General features: G+C 39.4%; 1 protein-coding gene across 1 annotated transcript; it reads right to left on the reverse strand.

Annotated features, from left to right (window-relative positions):
• Positions 1-13: 13 nt before the first annotated feature.
• Positions 14-13741, reverse strand: LOC307070057 (neuromedin-U receptor 2-like; the record flags this gene model as incomplete). The annotated part of the gene is given in 6 exon segments (XM_079728660.1): positions 14-309; positions 3471-3596; positions 6053-6137; positions 13025-13255; positions 13259-13699; positions 13703-13741. Coding segments are annotated over 6 exon segments (1218 nt in total).
• Positions 13742-21556: the final 7815 nt, after the last annotated feature.

Raw genomic sequence — 21556 nt, forward strand, 5'->3', positions numbered from 1 at the left:
CCATAGAGGAATGTCAACTCTTTGAGAGTTTGTTTCTTAGTGCCTGTCCAGTAGAGAGGGCTGTGGAGAAATGAGAGCTGCAGATGGACAGCTGACAAGGGAACTGGGGAGCCACATCTTCAGTCAGCTCCACAAGGTGACATTCTGTCAGGAAGATGTTCTGCTGCACAGATGGCCCCTGGGGGTGGTTCTGGGAGTGCCGCTGTTTGCAGGAAGGAGTGATCACATTCCGGAATGCTGCTCGGAAACGGCGAGAGAGTAGGTTGTAGATAATGGGGTTGACAGCTGAGCTCAGGTAGAAGAAGACACCTGGAATGCAGGGGATTAAGAGACATGCCAAGGAGAAACTGGGGGAGAGGTACGACAGGGAGAAGCATAAATATTTAACAAAGGTCTTGAATCCCTTTGATTGCCTCGTTTGGAAGTGATAATATACATAAGACTCTAATTGAGAATACAAAATACTCTGAACAGATCTACCAGCTGTGTACTTAGGATTCAAACCCAGAAAGATGAAAGAGTCTTGGAAAAATTGAGGCTCGCATGAGATCTCTCTGAGATGTTTGGCAACTTCCTTTGATGCCAACTCGTTTAATCAAAGAACATGTTCCCATAGCATTAACGAGAGGTGCTTAAGTATCAGAGGAAAGAGAGATGTTTTCTTATCTCATTGGAGTTTTGCTTAAATCTATAATTTGAAACTGCAGGTAATGGAAGAATAGTAAATCAGTCAAGGCATAGTCTCTGCTGAGAGTCCTTAAAACGCTAAATATCTCTTCAAAGAAGTATTCCCCAATGTCCTTTCCCTACCTAGCCTTTCCCCTTGATGGCTCTTCCCACCTTATTTCCAACCTTATTGAATATTTGTATTTTTCCATTTGTTTTCTCCACCAAATGTCTTGCACACTGGCATTTTCTTGGTTGATATACACTTTTCCTTTATTACCATATTCTATTCTATTTTCTCAAGGCCCAAGGGGAGCCTAAGGTTGAGAATCAGAGGACTTCGTTTCTGATCTTGGCCTTTGCTTATTCTGTGACCCTGGACAGAACTGGCAGTTCAATTTCTTTTTCTCTGTAAAATGGGAATGATGATACCTTTTAAACTCACCTCCCTGGATTATTGTGAGGATTAAAGTGAGATACTGTCTACAGAAGGGCTGAGAATAAGAATGTAAAACAAGCGATAGGTGCTGTCCTCAACACATTCATTGTTGTCCTCATTTATATAGTTCAGGACATTCAGAGTGCCATATGCCCTGTGGACAGAATTGGGCAGGGAGGAGTGTAGGAGGGGAATATTTCTATAGACTGTTAATTTGTTCAATAAAGAAATACTGATTGAACTCATTATACGACTTTGAGACACATTGGAAGGTAGTGGATTTAGACTTTGTTCTCCAAGGACTTGGAATAATATTGCAGAACAAGATTTATGCCTAACTTCAGTAATTAACAAAAGGATGATACCAAACAGTATCTGTTAAGAAAAGAGATACCAACAGTCATGCTATGGAAATCCACATAATGGCATAAACACAAGAACTCTAATGGTCATGACAAATTTAATGGGGGTGATTGGACTCTAGAGAGACCATGAAATGGGTAGGAGATCTTGGGGAAGAGAGGAGAGAGTGCTGCAAGTAGAAGGCTTAGCGTGCACCAGTGTGCTATAGAATGATTATTGTGCAAGAATAATGCAGAACGTGCAGAAATCCCTGATTCACCAGTTTGACAAGCATTCAATACATGGTTTATGAATGAAAATACTATAACTTGAGGGTCAGAAGGCAAGTTGGGGCCATTTCTGGGGTAGCATTTAAGAGGTTTAGACATCATCTGGTTGGCAAGGTGGGGAAGGGAGAAATTACATCTTAACAGGAAAATGTTATTGTAAATGCACAACTTGGGAATCTTGAATTGGTTGTCTTGATGCCTCTGGAGAAGTGTAGATCAAGCCTCATGTGATCTCGTATGTTTTCCAATTTTTTTAAAGAATAATTTATTTTATTTTATTTTTTAAAAAAATTTATTAGAGTATAGTTGATTTACAATGTTGTGTTAGTTTCAGGTGTGCAACAAAGTGAATCAGTTATACATATACATATATCCACTCTAGTATTGAGTAGAATTCCCTGTGCTATACAGTAGGTCCTTATTTGTTATCTGTTTTATATATAGTAGTGTATATATTATTTAAACACTCCCATTTTCTCAGACTAACCACAAAGATCAGAGCTATAAACAGTTTTGATTTTTTGTCCAGAATAATAAATAGTTTAACATGGAGGAAAGTTCTAATGTCCAGGTATAAACTGTACACAAGCCCTGCTGATTATAAAAAAGATGGTTGTAGAAAATAGATAATATATATGGTATTCAGTATGCATATGAATGCTATTGTTTTTGTTCTGTGCACATCTGGAGCTTAACTTGCATAAATTGATCTTATCTTTCTTCCTTAATGATGTCTTTGATAAAGAGCCCATAGAACCATCCAGTGACTAGCAGAGGTAGAGGGATAGAAGCGGTGTGACCCTAAGACTAATAGTTACACTGACTGAGAAAGAAAGACTCAGGTGGCCATTCTTTGCTCCATTTTAGAGGAAAGAACCCTGAACTTGAAGTTAGGTGACTCAGGCTTGAACCTTGTTTTTACCATTTGCCAACTGAGTGTCTTTGGACAAGTCATTTCTTCTTTGTAGAACTGTTTTTTAACCATAAAATGTTGATGATAATATCTACTTTACAAACTTGTGATGGTTGTAGAAGATAGGCTATAGCATTTTACAGCTTAAAAAGTTCTTCAATAGCAATTATTTTATTTGCTTCTTACCATCAGCCTGTGTTGTATATAGAGCAGGAATTATTGCCACCTTACAGTTGAGGAAACTTTGGCAAGAAGGAATCCATATTCTCCGTATCACTCAGAATATAAATGGTGGTATTGAGATACAAATCCAGGTCCCCTGACTTAGTAACCTTTCAACCACTCTCTCTCATATTCTGTGGTGTCTTTAACAAGCAGCATTAAAGTAGCCTAAAAGCAGACCTTGAGGCCCCATGAATACCCTCTGGCTGACTTTCATGAGGGTCTAACACTTGCTGAAGACAATACAGGATTTCAGGGACATGGATGTTTAATAAATAAGAACCAATTAAATCACATGGCCATTGAAAGGAAAACCAAAGGAATCATTCCTTTGACCATTTTCCTGCTGTAATCATCAAGCTTAGAGTTGACGTCTTTCATAAAGTAGTGTCTCAAATAGTAATATGGCGTATTTCTTTTGAACCTGTAACATACCTAATCAATACTTAAATAAAATAAAAATCTAGTGTCTTCATTACAGTATGGCAGATCCCCATGATAAATTGGTATATACAAATAGAACCTACTGCTCTAAGCAAGATGAAGAAGCTGCAGTTACCTGGACACCTGTGGTACACCCAAACAAGCTAAATTTTACCTGATACCACATGGATGAGATTGAACACAGCAGCCAGGGATTCAGTCCACTCCTCCACAAAGCTGAAGAAGAGCCAATCAATGTGGAATGGGGCCCAACAGATAGCAAACACTAAGACCAAGGCAACTGGAAAAGGATGATGAAGGGGAGAATTAATGGCAGTCAAAGCGAGAATAGGTATACAGTGCCCACACTGAGTTCATCCATTCCTTCTAGCATTTCCCCTCCATCTTTGTTAAGTTATAATTGCTAAAGGCCAACTAGATCCTAAAGAGACTCCACATAGGATATGTAAACATAAGAATGAAGTTTATAGGATTGTGAATCAGTTGTCCATATGGTTGTAAACGATTTCTTGTGTAATGTAAGTTTCCTTCAGGATATTTAGAATAGTATTGAATGTAGTCAAAGTTCTGAAAACATTCTATTGTGGAAAATAAATTATGTTGCAAGTAGACTGTTGGAATCACATAAACTGGATATATAAGTAAAATGATTGTGTTCAAGCAATTTGGTGTTCTTTAAAGTTATAGATTAATAACAAACTATGAAGTATAGTATGAATTTATCTTGTTTTTCTAGAAAAAAATTAGAAGTTTCTATGATTTTAATCATTTAAAATTCTGTAAGTCACCAAGGGAAAGAGAAAGGTCGAACAACCATGAGCATAATACAAGCATCTTAGGACTGGAATGGGGATGTGTTTATTATATTATAAATTGCTAGAGCACGGAATTCCTTCCACTTCCTTTATGTTTGTTTTTACATTTATTTTGAAATGATTACAGATTTACAGGAAGTTGCACCTTCCAGTTTCTTATTTTCAGCTCCCAAGACAGAGATTGGTGCTACCATAGTTTCTCTAAGGGGCATTTATTCTCCAGAAAAATAAACATGTATGTTTTTTTCTCTCCTGAATTTGTAAAATACTTTCCTTTCCTTTCCTTTCGAGGCTTGAGATTTACCTCAAAATAATCTAGTAGGGGCTAAAGGAGAGACAGGGATATAGAGGAAACAAGATGAGCTATGAGCTGATAACTTTTAAAGCTGGGTGATGGGTATTTTGGTGTTCATTTTACAATTCTCTGTACTCAAGAGCACATTTGATGTTTTGCATAGTAAATAGTACATATGTTTCCTGTTGGCATTAAAATACTCAGAGTAAGTTTTCTGCCTGCATGATGTGGTTTCAGGAATATCTGGAAGATTCTTCTGAATTTACCTCCCAAGAAAAAGTCCCTAATCTGCTTACTACTGCCTACAATTCCCTCTAGTTAAAAATTTAATTCGTGTTATAATTAAACTCTCTGTCCCCAAAGGCAAATAGTTCACAGTATATTTTGTCATTGTAACTATAATGTGAGTACACTTCATGTCCTTTTGTGAGAGATTATGATCAGAGAGATTATGATCAAAGAGAATTGGGGAGAAATATTGAAGACACTAGATTTCTTAGTAGGGAAAGTCAGGTGCTAACAGGGGCTAAAAAATTTCAAGAAGGTGATTAGTAGAGTTGAAAAGACATACAGTGACCTCACAGGTTTTTGGGTTTTTTTTTTTTTTTTTTTTTTCGTTCATAGACATCACGTAGTTACAGTGAGTGTTTCATATGCATATTCGCCTGGAGGATTTGTTTCTTCCAACTTTCACGCTGTGACTTGGAAAGTATATTATAAACCTCCTTTCTCTAATTGATTGGTATCTCATTAGACCAGTTGGATCATATATTTTTATAACATTCTTTTGGGAGAGTGTGGATCAGTGCCTGGATGTGTTTTAAAATATCTTATCTATATAAAAGAGTGCACCGTTTATATAAAATCATACAATGTCATAGCAGGAATGACTACTTAGAAGGATTCTTAGCCAGAAGTCCTTATCCTGGAAGTAAAAGATCCCACGGAGTCCAAACTTGGGTATCAGGGGGTTCAGGATCCCCCTGAAATGGATTGTAAACCATTTGATGTATGTTCGTTTGTACACTTTCTGAGCGGAGAATTCACTGTTTCCACAATATTTTTAAAGAAACCCATAACACAAAATCGGTTAAGAACCACCTGCTCATTTTAGGGGGGAAAAGAGATACTTAAAGGCTCTTAGAGTGGATATGATTTACGAAGCATTGAACAGAGTGTATTACAATGGTTGCGATTTAGAGTGCTATTCTGAGGTTTAAAAACCAAAATAGAGGGCTTCCCTGGTGGCGCAGTGTTTGAGAGTCCGCCTGCAGATGCAGGGGACACGGGTTCGTGCCCCGGTCTGGGAAGATCCCACATGCTGCGGAGCGGCTGGGCCCGTGACCCATGGCCGCTGAGCCTGCGCGTCCGGAGCCTGTGCTCTGCAACGGGAGAGGCCACAACAGAGAGAGGCGCACGTACCGCAAAAAAAAAAAAAAAAAAAAAAAAAAACACGAAAATAGAACAAAATAGACAGGTCCTAGGTGCTTGAGTAAGCCATGGAAGATCAGAACATGACACTGTGCTTCAGAAGAATTTTGATCCAGATCCCAGCAGTACTTGATCAATACCAAATATAACTCCTTTACTTTAACCATCAAGCAAAATACAAAATGGAGGACTTACACAGCATTTTAGTGCCTGATTTTCTGGATGGTCTTTGAATATTTGCAGTTACTTCATCTGCTTCAAGGGGTTGGTCTTTCTTCAGCTGCAAGAGAAATGCAAAGAGATATAAAGAAAGGGAAACATTTTTTCCTCCCATTAAGATCTGAGAAGTGTGACTCTAACACTCATTTTGCAGACAAAAAACTGGACTTAAAGAACTGTAAGAATTTGTTAACATGTAAGAATATGTTTAACAATAAGTTGGAGGTGGAGTTGGATCAAGGTCACCTAACTCAACTGGATAGATGGTTGTGGCCAAGTTCCAGGCAACCATTTATCCTATGCTACTCTGTAGAACCCTAGTTTTGTAGCATATTAATAGATATTCCATGAAAAATAAGAAATTCTGAAGTTAAAAAATGTTAGATAGGCTTTTTCATTCATCCATTCATTTATTTAATAACTATTAGACATCTATTAGAATGACATCCCTCGGGGCTTCCCTGGTGGCGCAGTGGTTGAGAGTCCGCCTGCTGATGCAGGGGACACGGGTTCATGCCCCGGGTCCGGGAAGATTCCACATGCTGCGGAGTGGCTGGGCCCGTGAGCCATGGCCGCTGGGCCTGTGCGTCCAGAGCCTGTGCTCTGCAACGGGATAGACCACAACAGTGAGAGGGCCGCATACAACAAAAAAAAAAAAAAAAAAAAAAAAAGAATGACATCCCTCTGCCTTGCGGTGGGTAGGCAGTAGAAAACAAAAACAGGTATTATTTCTGCTTCATGAAGTTTATAGTCTTTATTTTGGGTCATCTCAGAGCCTTAAAATGCTAATGGACTTTACACATTTCCATGGGGGACAATGTATCACCTTTCCTCCACCCCTACCTTGCACATCCCACATCTCCCACCCTCAAAGGGGATAGTGCTTCTTTGACTAAACAATACCCTTCCCAACGCATTTCAGTGGAACACCTGGTACCATCTTGAGAAGCACAATTTGGGAAACTCTGCTTTACAAATATTACCCATAAGGGTATATGTGTTTCTGAGTTTAGATGTTAAAATATACTCTTCCTTGTTGGAAGATATGGTGATCCTTAAAGTAGCATCTGAAAATTTCAAATATTAACATTTCCTGTACATGCCATCTCTCTTGCCCAGTTCAAGTCCCACCTACTCCTGGAAGACTTTTGTGGCCACTGTAGCCCATTGTCCTCTCCTTTCTCTGAACTCACATACCACTGAAGATCTACATCATTCATCTAGTTGTGAATTTTTTCTCTTTAATTCTTATGTTTCTAATTTGTGGTGATAGTCAGCCAGATAAAAAAAGCTTTAAGGTCTCATGATAAACTACCATCATATATCTAGAAGATAATATGGTATATATTTGCCGATTGGTTCTCCAGCATTTATTCTCCCCTTCTCTTACCAATCGTGCCCTGATCTTCCTAGTGGATTTACTCCTTCTCCATTTCATAGTCATTAATTTGGGTGGGAATGATCCCACCTCCAGATACAGGTTTAGTCCCTAGATAACTTAGCTGCTATCCTTCAGTCACAGTGATTGGATAATTGAGACCAATGAGATTTCAGATATTTGCTTATACATTTAGGAATGAAAGTTTCATTTCTCTTTTAGTGGAACTACCAGAGGGAGCTTTTTGGTTTTTTCCTCACCATAAGGAATGTGCTTAGAGCCACCAGTGGACTGCTATGCAGATTTGGAGGTTGAAACCAATACCATAGAAAGAAGAGCAAAGAAACAGAAATAAAGTTAGTCCTTGCTGACATTGTGTGTCTTACTGGATTAATCTTCCCCAAGAGCCAGCTCTCCCTCTGGATTTTTCAGGTCTATGCTCTCTTTCATATTTTGTCAGATTGAGTTGGAGTTCCCTCATTAGCAATGTAGTAAGTCTTGACAAACTAAGACCATCAGTGGAAGGAAAATTCAACCTGTTTTATATAGTCTCAGGGTAGATTAGGATCAATTTATTAAATTATAGGGAGACATATTTCAATTCAAGATAGAGAAGAAATTAGTGTGGTTATGTGCAACAGTGGAACAGAATGCTCTAAGATGCAGTGAGCTTCCTGGGCTAGATGGCATTTTTACAGAATATTTAATTAATTTATTTATTTTTAATAAATTTATTTATTTATTTTATTCTTTATGGCTGCATTGAGTCTTCATTGTTGCATGTAGGCTTTTCTCTAGTTGTGGCGAGCGGGGGCTACTCTTTGTTGCAGTGCATGGGCTTCTCATTGCAGTGGCTTCTCTTGTTGCCGAGCACGGGCTCTAGGTGCGTGGGCTTCAGTAGTTGTGGCACACATGCTCAGTGGCTATGGCTCGCGGGCTTAGTTGCTCCATGGCATGTGGAATCTTCCCAGACCAGGGCTCGAACCCATGTCCCCTGCATTGGCAGGTGGATTCTTAACCACTGTGCCACCAGGGAAGTCCCTACAGAATATTTTAGAGAAGGTATTTAAAATTAAATAAGACTTGGAAGAAAAGATCATTAATAGTTGCCTCCAAAGTTCAACAGATCAATATCCTGTCTCTAACAAACATGTAGGCTCCTAGAAGTCAGGTTGCTTTCAGCATTGCACTGCCCTGAAGTATCCATGTGGATGATTAACAAAACTGGCCATCTGTCTCTTGGATATATTGGTGTTCTCTACATATACCTGTGTCTTCAGAAAGTGAGGGATTAAAGTTCTGTGAGATTTGACCCTTTGGAGTCACCTAGAACTTGAACGAAATAGGGGAAAATATTGTGCAGTTATTAGGAATAAATGGGAGCGAACTAAAGGTGATGTTATTAATATAATAGTAAAACAAAATAATGCAGGTATAGTTCTTAACTCAATGTCTGGCACATGATACTCAGTAAGTTATAGATTGTGATTCTGGGAGTTCCCTGGTGGCCTAGTGGTTAGGATTCCAGGCTTTCACTGCCATGGCCCGGGTTCATTCCCTGGGTGGGGGACTGAGATCCTGCAAGCTGCACAGCATGGCCAAAAAAAAAAAAGTTTCATATATTGTGGTTCTGATTATTGTCCTGGGTTTACTTGAAAGGCATTTTTATGAAATATTTATTTATAGCTGCAGGCCCACTCATGTGTATTACTGAGTCCCTTCTAGAAATTCTCCTTCTCATGGTGCCATTCACCACAAGCTGTACTCGTGCTGATGCAAAGAAGCATCCAGATACACTGAGAAGAAAACCACTGGTGTTGAAGGTTAGAGCAATGCATCAAACTGCACATCTTCCTAACTCATCTTCAATTATGTTCTAATGATTTCACACCATTTAAAAATTTTTGTCCTTATTACAAGATACTTATTCTATTATTTGATTCCAGTCCATAATCAAGAACAAAGAAAGATTTTTAAGATCTGTTAGTCACTTCTTCGGTGGCTCTAACAATTCTCACTGGGGATTTCTCCACCCCAGGGAAAAATTTCCTTAAATCAAACAGCAAGCAAATGGCGCACACAATCTTTATATGAACAGGCTTCTTGTACAGCTTAGTTTGCCCTGAAAAGAAAAATTATGAGTCTATTAATCATCACATTTCAGCTTCCTTAGGTTACAGTGACACAACTAGCCAACTAGAAGAAGAGTCAGAAACAGAATATTTATGCATATTATACATTGTTCCAGCAGAATTTGAAGGGGTTGACATAGTAGAATAGAATCCAAACCGTTTGTCTAGCCAACATTAAATGCTGCTTTATTTCTTGTTGAATAATTTCATTTCTCTTCAGATATTTGGTAGAGTAGATATTTATCCATTAATTATTCTCACCCACCCCTAAACACTTTAAAAGTCAACTTACAGAAATAGGAGAGGAAAATTGTCATCACTCTATAGGAATTTCAGAACTCTTCCTACCTCACTCCTTTTAGTTATTTTTACGTAAGATAAAAGGTGAAGGGGAGACGTGAGGTTTATTATCATTCAGATTGATGTATAATCCTGATCAGTTGTTTATACTGCTTAAAATCATTTCACCAGCTGTTCATTTATATAGATTGTGATTCATTTATATAGCTTTAGGATGCCAAGATATAATCATAGCTTTTGTGTAAATATCTCTATAATCTGAACAAAATCTGTTTATTTAAAAAAAAATCAGTCCAACCCTGTTTGTCCTGGCTGAATTCTGCTACAATTCATAATCCATCCGCTTCGGCTCAAGCTTTAATGCTGCATGTGGGAGATAAAAGGACTAGGTGAGAGCTTCCCAGGTGGGAAGGAACTTGCCCTGGGATTGCCTGTTTCCCAACTCCATTACGTTCGAACCCTGGAGAGCAGCTCGGTGGACACTTGTGTCCTGTAACGATGAAGCAGCTCTGCTTGCTCAGCTTTGAGCATACATATTGCTCCCCTCCTTCTTCCCCGGTCCTGGGATTACATCAGTCTTGGTTTTCTGCCTTCTGAGCGCAACAGGGCCCACAGTCGTTCATAACTTTTGACTTGCCATGAGAGTCAGTACTCCTCAGAATTGATTGAATCTCTTCAAAAATCTTTTAGCTCAAAAAGGCTTTTTGAGACAATGTTTCCAAGTCTCCCATTTTGAAGGTAGAGAAGCTGAAGTCCAGCAATAAAGGAAATAATTTAGCCTCATTCACTCATTCATTGAGCTTACAGTCGAGTTGGAGAGGAAGAAGTTAAGGAACCCACAAATATAGAATTATAAATTGTGATAAATGCAATGATGGGAAATTGCTAAGAATCATGAGCGCCTAGAGAGGGACCAGGTAGTTAGGGAATCAGGGAGAGCTTCCTGGAGGAAGTGTGAGTGAAGTATGATTTAAAGGATCAGTGGGAGTTAGAAAGGCAAAAACAATTGTGGTAGCAGAGAGAAGGAACATTTCTGGCAAAAATAGAGCAGAAGGTGCAAAGGTCTTGAGACCAATGCCACAGACTAAGGCCTACTTCTGATTCCTAGTCTAGAGGTCTTTAAATTATATGTTACTATAGAAGTGACATTCTAAGCAATAGTTCCTTTCCTGGTGTCCTCTGGGTAACACCTCATCCTTCCTGAGAATAGGATGCTGTAAGTTGCACTACACACACAAAGCAAACTAGGGTGGTTTCTAAGCTGTTGTCTGAGCTGTCACTGAGCTCCTGATACAAGGTAGCTGTAGATTCATGACAACAAAACAAAATGACCCTTAAATTAATTGCTTGGAGGAGGAAACGTGTTTCCTATTCACAGTTAAATATCTCCTCTAAATTGATCCAAGGCAAGTGATTGTTTGCTGTTTGAAGAGATGGTATTGATAAATTTGGGATGGATATTTCTCATATGGCTCATGATATTTGGAATCCTGCAGAAGTCCTTTCCGCCACAGTTGGATACACAGGGCTTTCTAAAGACACGATGACTGTAAACTACTCTGAGTTGACACTTGTCTCTGGGAGTTATAGGGGCCAGCCCTCCAGGAGACTGGCATAACTCTGCCTGATTAGATTTACTCCTGTGTCCAGACATCTGTTGTACTTAAAATCTATTCTTTCTCCTTAGACGTTGCCACTCTGCTTAGGCACAGTATTTATTTGAAAGGACCATCTGTGGAGCACTCGTTTCTGACACACACCTTTCTCAGAGATGCACTGAGATGGGAGTATATTAATTATCACATAATACATGGTATCAGAGCCATCTTGGTACATATGATGTGAATGTGATGTCTGCTTTGTTTTCCTTTCATTTATAATTCACATTGCTCCCACTCACAGATTTTCCTTTCCTTTTTTTTTTTTTTAAGGAATCACAGGCTGTTAGAGCTATCAGGAGCCTTAGATATGATCTGATGTAACCTTTTCATTTTATAAATGTAAAACCTAACTCCAGGAAAGAATTAAGGGGCTTTACCTAAAGGCATATTATATGTGAGCTTCAGACCTGGGAGTCTGAGTGGTCTCATGACTATTTCCTACACAACCTACCTATTAAATGGGTATAAAATTGTCATCGTTAGATTTCATCTCTATGAATTTGGCTGCAGAATATACCAGGAAAGGAATCATATAGACTCACTCCTACCTTCATCAAAAGCAAAACAACAGTTTCAGACAATTCAGATGCAGGAAAAAAGAAAAAGAAAGAAAAGAAAGGAAAGAAAGAAGAAAGGAAGGAAGGAAGAGAGACAGAGAGAGAGAGAGAGAGAGAGAGAGAAAGGCAAGAAAGAGAAAAGAAAGAAATCGGTTTACCATGATGAGCACAGGAGAGAAAGCTCTAATTATAAAATGTTGCAAACTAAGTAATAATATTCTATTAATTCCAGCCATCTCTTATTCACACTGTCTTCTAATCTATTTTATGTATTCTGTTTAATTCCTCGTCCCTCAGTCTCCACCTGTTGAAAAGAAGTCCAGGTTGATCTCACTTAGGCCATATTTTTACATTTTAATCTGATATTTCAACCAAAGGATCAAAGCAACCACAAAGAAGGGTCTGACTTTAAAACTATATCTGTCTTGGAGTATAAAATTTACACTCAGACCAAGTTGGTGCAGAGGAAAATTTCAATGCAGGCAAAGCAGGTGAGGGCAGGAAAGAGACAGCAGGGTGTGAAACAGTCTCTCCATGGGCAGCTACCTTGTGCTATTTAAAATGAGGCTCAACCTCAGACCTACTGAATCAGATTTTCCTGGAGGGAGCGACCTGCCCATGGGTACCCATAGTGAGGTTTCCAGGTGATTTGTAGGAACACCTGGGTTTGAGAACCACAGGTATAGAGGGAAGAACAATGGAAGGTGAGTTAAAGGAAATGAGTTATAGTTGTGGTTACTCTTTGTCCAATTTGAATCCAGTCCTTTAGCTTCCGAGTTTCCCCTCTGAGCTCATCCTATTTTTCTCTATGCTCCCTTCCAATTCTGAACTTCTCCAGTTCTAATTGTTTCTCCGAACTTTGAGTAAGAGAAAAAAGAAGGGATGCTGCCATAACGGTTGCAGCCAGCTTGGATACTCACTTTGAGCCCCATGAGGTAGTAGAGGACACTGATGACCATCATGGGGAGGATGTAGAAGAGGAAGGAGGTGACCTGGATAATGAAACTGTAGATCCACATGGGCTTAATGATCGTACAGGTGGCAGAGCCCGGGACGAAGGACCCATTGGGGAAGTAGCGGAGCTTGATGCCGTGGATGCTGGTGTTGGGCAGAGAGAAGAGAACAGAGAAGCCCCAAACGATGCCGAGGATTCAGAGGGCCCGCCGCTGGGTGCTCTCCAGCTTGGCGCGGAACGGGTGGAGGATGGCCACGTATCGCTCCACGCTGACCGTGGTGATGCTGAGGACGGAGGCGAAGCACACCGTCTCAAAGAGGGCCATCTTGAAGTAGCAGCCCACGGGCCCCAAAAGGACGGGGTAGTTGCGCCACATCTCATAGACTTCCAGGGGCATCCCGAGAAGCAGGACCAGGAGGTCGGAGACAGCCAAGCTGAAGAGGTAGTAATTGGTGGGTGTCTTCATAGTCTGGTGCCGAAGAATCACCAGGCACACCAGGAGATTGCCAACGACCCCCACCACAAAAATCAGAGTATACACCACAGACACTGGCAGGAAGAGGTGGCTGCGTGGAGGCCCGCAGAGCAAAGCTAGGTAGTCATCAGTGTTGTTCAGGTATTTCTTGAATGGATCTTCCAGTTACTTTTGGTAGATCCAGGAAACATTCTCATGTTTTTCCATCACTGCCGTTAAAATCCAAGACCTGAGCCTCCTCTGGAATGATCCTCTGTCCCAAGCTGAGCCGGAAAAGAAAGACAAAGCAGGCAGGAAAGCACAGGCTCAGTGAAGGAGGCCGGGAGAGGGCTAGTGCTTCAGCAGCGTTGGGCTGCTCAGACCTCAGATCTCTTCTGAAGAGCCCCCCACCCGAGACAGAAGCCCCGCCCCTCTGCGGGCTGTGGGCCAATGTGTGTGTCAGACGCTCAGTAAGAGGACAGCTGGGTGGGGCATGCTAGCTTCCTGTGCAGGAAGCAGGAGAGGACGGGGAGATGTTTCTCTGAATTGACAGGAGCTGGGAAAGCAGAGCTGTCACAGACGGTGACACTAAGTTAAATAAGGTGTGGGCACTCGGAGCTGTGCATTTTGCAAAGTTTTGGGAATCGGGGTGGAAATACAAATTTAGGTCGCAAGGTCATGTGTAGAAGAGTACAAATCTCCATTGATCCTTGTCACCTGTACAGCATAACAAAAATGGGAGATCAATAGATTTCTCAAGTTATCTTGTTCCATTGGCAATTCAGGGCTCCCTGGGGAAAGTGTGATCAATATGCCTTTTTGGTTTTGATTGTGTCCACGATAGAATCCAACACCTGCATGTCATCTCGCCCTGCCTGCTGTCTGACACTTCAATCTCTTTAGACAGTACCTTGCTGTTGCAAAAGTCAGTAGGATTTAAAATCAGGAACATCTGTAGAAACCCTGGAAGACTCTGGGAAAGTGACTCCAACTCTCAGAACCACATTTCCTTATCTGTAAATTGGAGATTCAGTCATTCTATTTTATTCAACAAATACTTCTTGAGGATTTACTGTGTACCAGGTAGTGTTCTAGACTTTGTAGAAACATCAGCAAACAAGCAGGAAAATGTCTCTGCCTACATGGAACTTTTCTTATAATAGGGAATTCTGAAAATGTACAAGCAAACTAATGAATTAATATAATTACAGATCATAATTTTTGCTGTAAAGAAAAAGAAGGATAAGGGACCTACAAACATAAGACTGGAGGCATTCTTTTTTTTTTTTTTAAACAAGAATCACTAGTATCAGGTGAGAATTGTTATTTGTCAATTCCATGTTGAAATGGATTCCAGCTTGACTTTTTTTTTTTTTTGAAGATGTTGGGGGTAGGAGTTTATTAATTAATTTATTTATTTTTGCTGTGTTGGGTCTTCAGTTCTGTGCGAGGGCTTTCTCTAGTTCTGGCAAGCGGGGGCCACTCTTCATCGCGGTGCGCGGGCCCCTCACTATCACGGCCTGTCTTGTTGCGGAGCATAGGCTCCAGACGCGCAGGCTCAGTAGTTGTGGCTCACGGGCCTAGTTGCTCCGTGGCATGTGGGATGCTCCCAGACCAGGGCTTGAACCTGTGTCCCCTGCATTAGCAGGCAGATTCTCAACCACTGCGCCACCAGGGAAGCCCTGGAGGCATTCTTTTATCAAGAATGGTCAAAGAAAATTTATCTCAGGAGATGTCATTTGGGCTGAGTTCTGTCAGATGAAAAGTCAAGCATCAAAGAGCTGAGGGAAGTGTATTCCCAGCAAAAGTTATAGCAAGTGCAAAGGTTCTGATGCAGTAACAAGTCTGATGTGTTTCAGGAATATCAAGAGGGCCAGTATAGCTGGAACTTAATGAGTGGACAGGAGAGTATGAGTGTTTAGACTGAAATGACCAGATTTTATAAATTTTTCTAGGATTTGATAGAGTTTGGATCTTATTCAAAATGCAGGGACTTTGGATCTGATTCAAGCTGCAGAGAAATCTTTGGAGGGCTTTGAGCAGGAGGGTTGCTCCTGGGGCCAATAACTCCCCAGTGTCTCTGGACTGTTTCTGCCCATAGATTGAACAGGCTTCCATATTATGGTAGACAATAGAAATGCAGCATGAATTTATCAACAGAGGTAAGTCTGAGCAAACACAGGGCTACCCTCTGTGGCTGAAATCAGGTGGGCCAAGGGGATGTGATATGGGGGTACCAGTGTCATCTGTGAAAATCTTTCAAATTAAAAAAAAAACAGTAGCTAATATTTATTAGGCACTTATTCTTCCTAGGCACTATTGTAAATATTTTATATATAGCACATGCAGTCTCTACAATAATTCTATGAGGTAGGTTCTTTTTTTATGTCTGCATCACGGGTGAGGAAACAGAGGCACACACTTATAGGGCTTGTTCAAGCTCACATAGTGTATCAGGCATTTGGGTTAAGTTATGTTTCAGTAACAAAAATTCCCAAATTTTAGTGCATTAAAGTAAGCAAAGGTTTATTTCCTGCTTATTCTACCTATCCATTCAGGGTTGCCTTGTAGCGTCTGTTATATGTTGTTCTCACATTGGGATGCAGGCTCCAATCTATGCTTCCATAATCCCCAAAGGAAGATGCCCAAAGGGGACCTTGGCTCTTGAATTTTCTTCCTGGAAAAGACAAATATCACAACCAATCACATTTCATAGGCCAAATCAAATTACATGGCCACTCCTAACCCCCAAAAGGATAAGAAGAACAATTTTACCATGTGTTTAGGAAGAGCAAACCAACAGTATTTGGCAAACAGAATTAGTGACTGTACATTCTGCCCCTCTGGATACCAAAGATTTAGCTTGTGTTCTTTCTTGCAGGAAAAATACGCTTCTCCCTGCCCCAACAGAGATGCCTCAACATGCCTATCCAGACACAGCTTTAAGTTAAAAGTCCAGGAACTCTGGATGATACATGGTATTCTCTCCATCAGATCTACATGTGACTCCTCTTGTCTGTCCCTGAGACCTATAAACTGAAGGACATGTTACCAGCTCCCCATATGGATCCTCCCATCTGCTAATAACAGTTTTCTCATTTCCCACCATCTCACCCCTAGACTAATGCCTTTTGTTTTTTTTAATTGAAGTATAGTTGAATTACAATGTTGTGTTTATTACTGTAAACTGATTCAGCTATACACATATATACATTCTTTTTTGAAGAAGAAGAAGAAGAAGCATGCTACAGCCAAGTGGACCAGGAATCCCCTGTTACTGCCTCACATTCCTGAGACAATCTCTTAATACTTTTTACATTATGATCCACTAAGATGCCTCAAGAGTGTTTTCTGTCACAGTGTTTCTATCCAAGTAGTGTTTCTCTCTCATGGTGATTATTCCATTGGATGCAGGAGTGGTATCCTTCTCTAACAGTTACATTGGGTGTGGAAAATGGTATTACCTTTTGAGATCACAGTTCAGAATGTCCTTAATAATACGTCAGGCCTATTGGCAGTAGTAGATACGGAGCAGAGCTCAGAACTCTGTCTTGCCTGTAGTCACAACAGTCTCAATGGAGGCTTAAGTGGAGATGCCTTTTCATTTTGGAGCTGTATAGGCTCAGGTACCCTGAGCATGGAATAGAATTATTGGATGCTGACATACATAATCTTTAATTCTGGCACAATCTTGTTATTTCATTTTTATTTAATTAATTTTGTGTACACTTTTACAGGATCTCAGAGGGTTCACGAATGACTTTATGTCTTCCACAGAATAATTCACATTTTCCTGAATTTTGTACAACACTGAAGTTTGTGTTTTTCGGTTTTTGATTTTCTTGTTTAATTTTAAATCAATCTTGTTTGGGTTGGGAGAATTATTCACTTGATTTTGATCGGGTTATATCCCAAATCAGAGTGCATGCAGCCTTCTTTAGAAAGCTTCTTATTTTAAAATGTTTTAGTATCATTTTTTTTTTTTTTTTTTTTTTGCTGTACGCGGGCCTCTCACTGCTGTGGCCTCTCCCGTTGCGGAGCACAGGCTCCGGACACACAGGCTCCGCGGCCATGGCTCGCGGGCCCAGCCGCTCCGCGGCATGTGGGATCTTCCGGGATCGGGGCACGAACCCGTGTCCCCTGCATCGGCAGGCGGACTCTCAACCACTGCGCCACCAGGGAAGCCCCTAGTATCATTTTTGTTAGTTTTTCTTTTCCATTAGTCTATATGGCACAAAAATGTTAAAGTATCCTTTTTTAACTTTTCTTTAAACCATTTATAAAAATTATCCATTAGGTCACACTCTAAGAGGGGCCCATTGGAAAGGCAGCCAGTAGGCCCCTCTTAGATGGATCCAGAGGCAAGATGAGATAGCAGCCTGCAGAGTAAAAGCTTGGAAAAAAGGGGGTGATTCTCAGTAGTCTGCTCAAGTCACTGTTCTCTAGATACCAAAATAGCTGTTTTGAAACTTTAAATTGTGTAGGTAGCAATGTGCAATTTAAACAGTTTGGGTATTGGAATACAGTAGCTTATACTGAGTGATTCAAGTAGAAACCACTGATGAAGATTTTACAAATTGTGTGAAGCTAATTTCCTATTTGGCAATCATTTACTGATTTGCACTGATCGATATTTTTGCGAGAATTTAAACTCACAAAAATACTGGGTTGTTTTTGTTTGTTTGTTTGTTTGTTTCTTTGTTTTTTCAATTTCAAGCCTGGGAAAGATTTAGGGGGTCCTGGCTCCAGTTCCAACTAGTTGCTGGTTGGTTAACTGTGGCAAGCTACTTAATACTTTAAGTCTAAGTTATGCATCCAGCACTCTGCCTAGGAAATAGTGGACACCCATAGTTATTTCTATTATATTCTAAACATTATTTTTCTTTCCAGTAGGCAACTCTGTCTCTGGGAGTTTATCATAGAATCAGAGAAGTCTAAAACTGCCTGCCCTCCAGGAGCTTACAATCTTGTAAAGCATTTAGTCCAACCTCCTCAATTTAAAAGTGATGTTTGAACAGGGAGTGTAATTGGATTTGCTTATGGTCTGAGGAAGGATGCTGATTCTTATTAGGTGCCATATGGCTACAGGGCAAGGGACTAATCTGTGGGGCTCTCTGTTTACATATTGATGTCGACTCTTAGGTTTTGATTTAATGGAACATTTTGGTCCTGTAAAAATGCTAATGGCATTTAGCAAATGCTGAATCTGTGACAGGTTCTGTTTTAAGTACTTTACTTGTATTTTCTCATTTAATTCCTACAACAGTCCCATGAATAGGGAACAGTTTTATCTCTATATTCTGATGATGAGGAAGCTGAGGGTGCTAGAGATTATATGTCTAAGTTTCTAAAAGTAAGAAGTAACAGAGCAAGAGTTCAAACCCTGAGCCTTATTCCAGAGTCCCTGTAATTAGTATCTGACCTTCCTACCTCTTTGATAATGATTACCGACATCAGATAGTGTCAGCCATTGATAGTTCATTTGTTTTAGCTCTAGATATTCTAAAATGATTTCATTAATATAGTGTCATTAGCAGCTTTTTGGATATTTTTTATTAAAAGACTGAAATGGTTTCATATTTCCTTATAACCTAAAACAAAATTATTAGAAGATGGTATTTTACATTAATTTGTATGTTTATATTTTACTTAAATGTGCTACTTAACATTTCATCAAGTGATCTTCCCCATGTAGATATCACTGTGAATATTTTGATATCAGAATATGAACCACTATTATTTTAAATATGTTATACTTTAAAAATTATATTGATATTTTTTAAATGGAAAATAATCTCATTATTTAAAAATGTACTACAAATTAATATGATCTACCCGAGTTCTTAGTATTTTTTTGGTGTGTGTGACCAAGCTTTACATCTATTTCATTAGAGAAAATTGGCTTCTTTATTACTATGAAATATACACCCCAAAATTCCTATTGCTTTCCATTGTAGTATAGTTTTATTTTTAATTTGAAGAGTCAATATTAGATATACGTTCTCAAACATTTTTTTCATATAGTTTTTCCTTTTTGTTATCCATAGATTATAGAAGGAAACATTTTTTTTATAAACTACTAAAATTACATTAATCTAATAAAATCATCCTACTATTTTATAGCATTTAAAAATAACATTAATGACAGATTATAATTACTTATATTTATTCCAGTGAATCAATAAAACTGTCTACCATTTTCAGGATTTATTGCTAGAATCATCAAAATGCTTAACTATTTGGATTCTACTTTTATGAGAAAGCAGAAGACACAAATACTTATTTCTATTTTATGTGAGGGAAATATTGTATAGTTATCAGAACAAAAGTTGAAGTGATGGGAAACATTGTTGATTATCTTTAGATGCACTAGAAGATATTACGCCTTTTATTTGATATATTTTTCAAACTTTGAAAGAAGAGAATATGTCTTCAGTTAAAGCAATCTAAGAGTAGAAGTAGCATTTACTTAAAATAACTTCTTAGCATATTTTTCGTGTCTTTGTTCTCCTTCTTGGCTGGACACTTGCCCATGTGACTTTACATGAAAATGTGATGAGAGTTGGGCGTCCCACCCAGACCTGCATCCAGTTCTTCAAGCAGAAAGATAGTCACTCTCAGCTGACCTCTCTTTTTACTTAAATCACAAGACACTAGTTAAAAATATTATTTAATCAGCCTTTTTGATATCATTTATAAATGGTATATAATGTAAAACTCTGAATTTTCCTCAATTACTAATTATCATTTTCAATTGTTCATGTATAGTTGAAATATATTACCTAAGAATTAATATGGTATAAAACAAAATAATCAAAAAAACATAACAAAACCATTTATTAGCCCCAGACAAATTCTTATAGGGGAAAACAAAAAAAATCTGTTCTGTTGTTGAATACATTTTACAGATGACTGCACTCTCTCAGTTGATATATACCATTTCTGTCCACCCTGCTTTCCATGCCTATTGGACAGGGATCATGCCCTGTTTATTTTTGTGTCTTAGCAACACAGCATAGAGCACACATTCAATAAATGTCATAAGGATTAGGAAAGAGGTAGAAAGAAAAAAAAGATTGGAGGGAGTGAAGGAAAGGACAAAGAAATGAGAGACAGTGATGCTAAGTTAACAGTGAATACTACTTACACTTAGTGAAACACTATTACTTTACATAAGTCATTTTCAGCAGGAGAAGGTCTGTTCTCTGAGACTTCAAAGTACTCCAATAATGATGCTAAGGTGAAAATTCTGTCTTTTAAATGAGGAGAAGGAACCAACTAAATTACATATATATGTGTGTGTGTGTGTGTATTTACACACACGATCTCTTAAAAAGAGCTGGAATCTTTTAAAATATGAACGTTCTGTAAGAATTTGTAGGAAAGTAAAATTTGCCATAGCAAAATGTTTCTTTGGCATGTGGATTATTTCAAGCTGAAAACAAGCTTAATAGACTCAGGAAGAACCTTTGACCTCCCCACCAACTGCCTAAAAAATGTAGGCAGAGGGCCTCTTCCAGGAACGGAGCTGTCACCATAGAGACTACAGTAGGAACTAAGTGTGTAGACAGGGCAACTTAGCAAAGTTTGTTAAAATTCCTCTCTGGGTCCCATTGTCTCTGACTGGTTAAGAATCCGCCTGCCAACGCAGGGGACATGGGTTTGAGCCCTGGTCCGGGAAGATCTCACATGCTGCAGAGCAACTAAGCCCGGGCGCCACAACTACTGGGCTTGCGCTCTAGAGCCCACGTGACACAACTACTGAAGCCCATGTGCACCTAGAGCCCGTGCTCCGCAACAAGAGAAGCCACCGCAGTGAGAAGCTCACACACCAGCACGGAGAGTAGCCCCTGCTCGCCGCAGCTGGAGAAAGCCCACGCGCAGCAACGAAGACCCAACGCAGCCAAAAATAAATAAATAAATTTATTAAAAAAAAAAAAAAAAAAGCCCAGAAAGAGATGTTAAACCAACTTAATAGTGTATCAGAATATTAACAAAAATTGTCATTGACAGTGTAACATAACAAAAGTAGTCAAGGCGCAA

The sequence above is a fragment of the Hyperoodon ampullatus genome (assembly GCF_949752795.1).
Source record: "Hyperoodon ampullatus genome assembly, contig: scaffold_536, whole genome shotgun sequence".
Taxonomy (NCBI): domain Eukaryota; kingdom Metazoa; phylum Chordata; class Mammalia; order Artiodactyla; family Ziphiidae; genus Hyperoodon; species Hyperoodon ampullatus.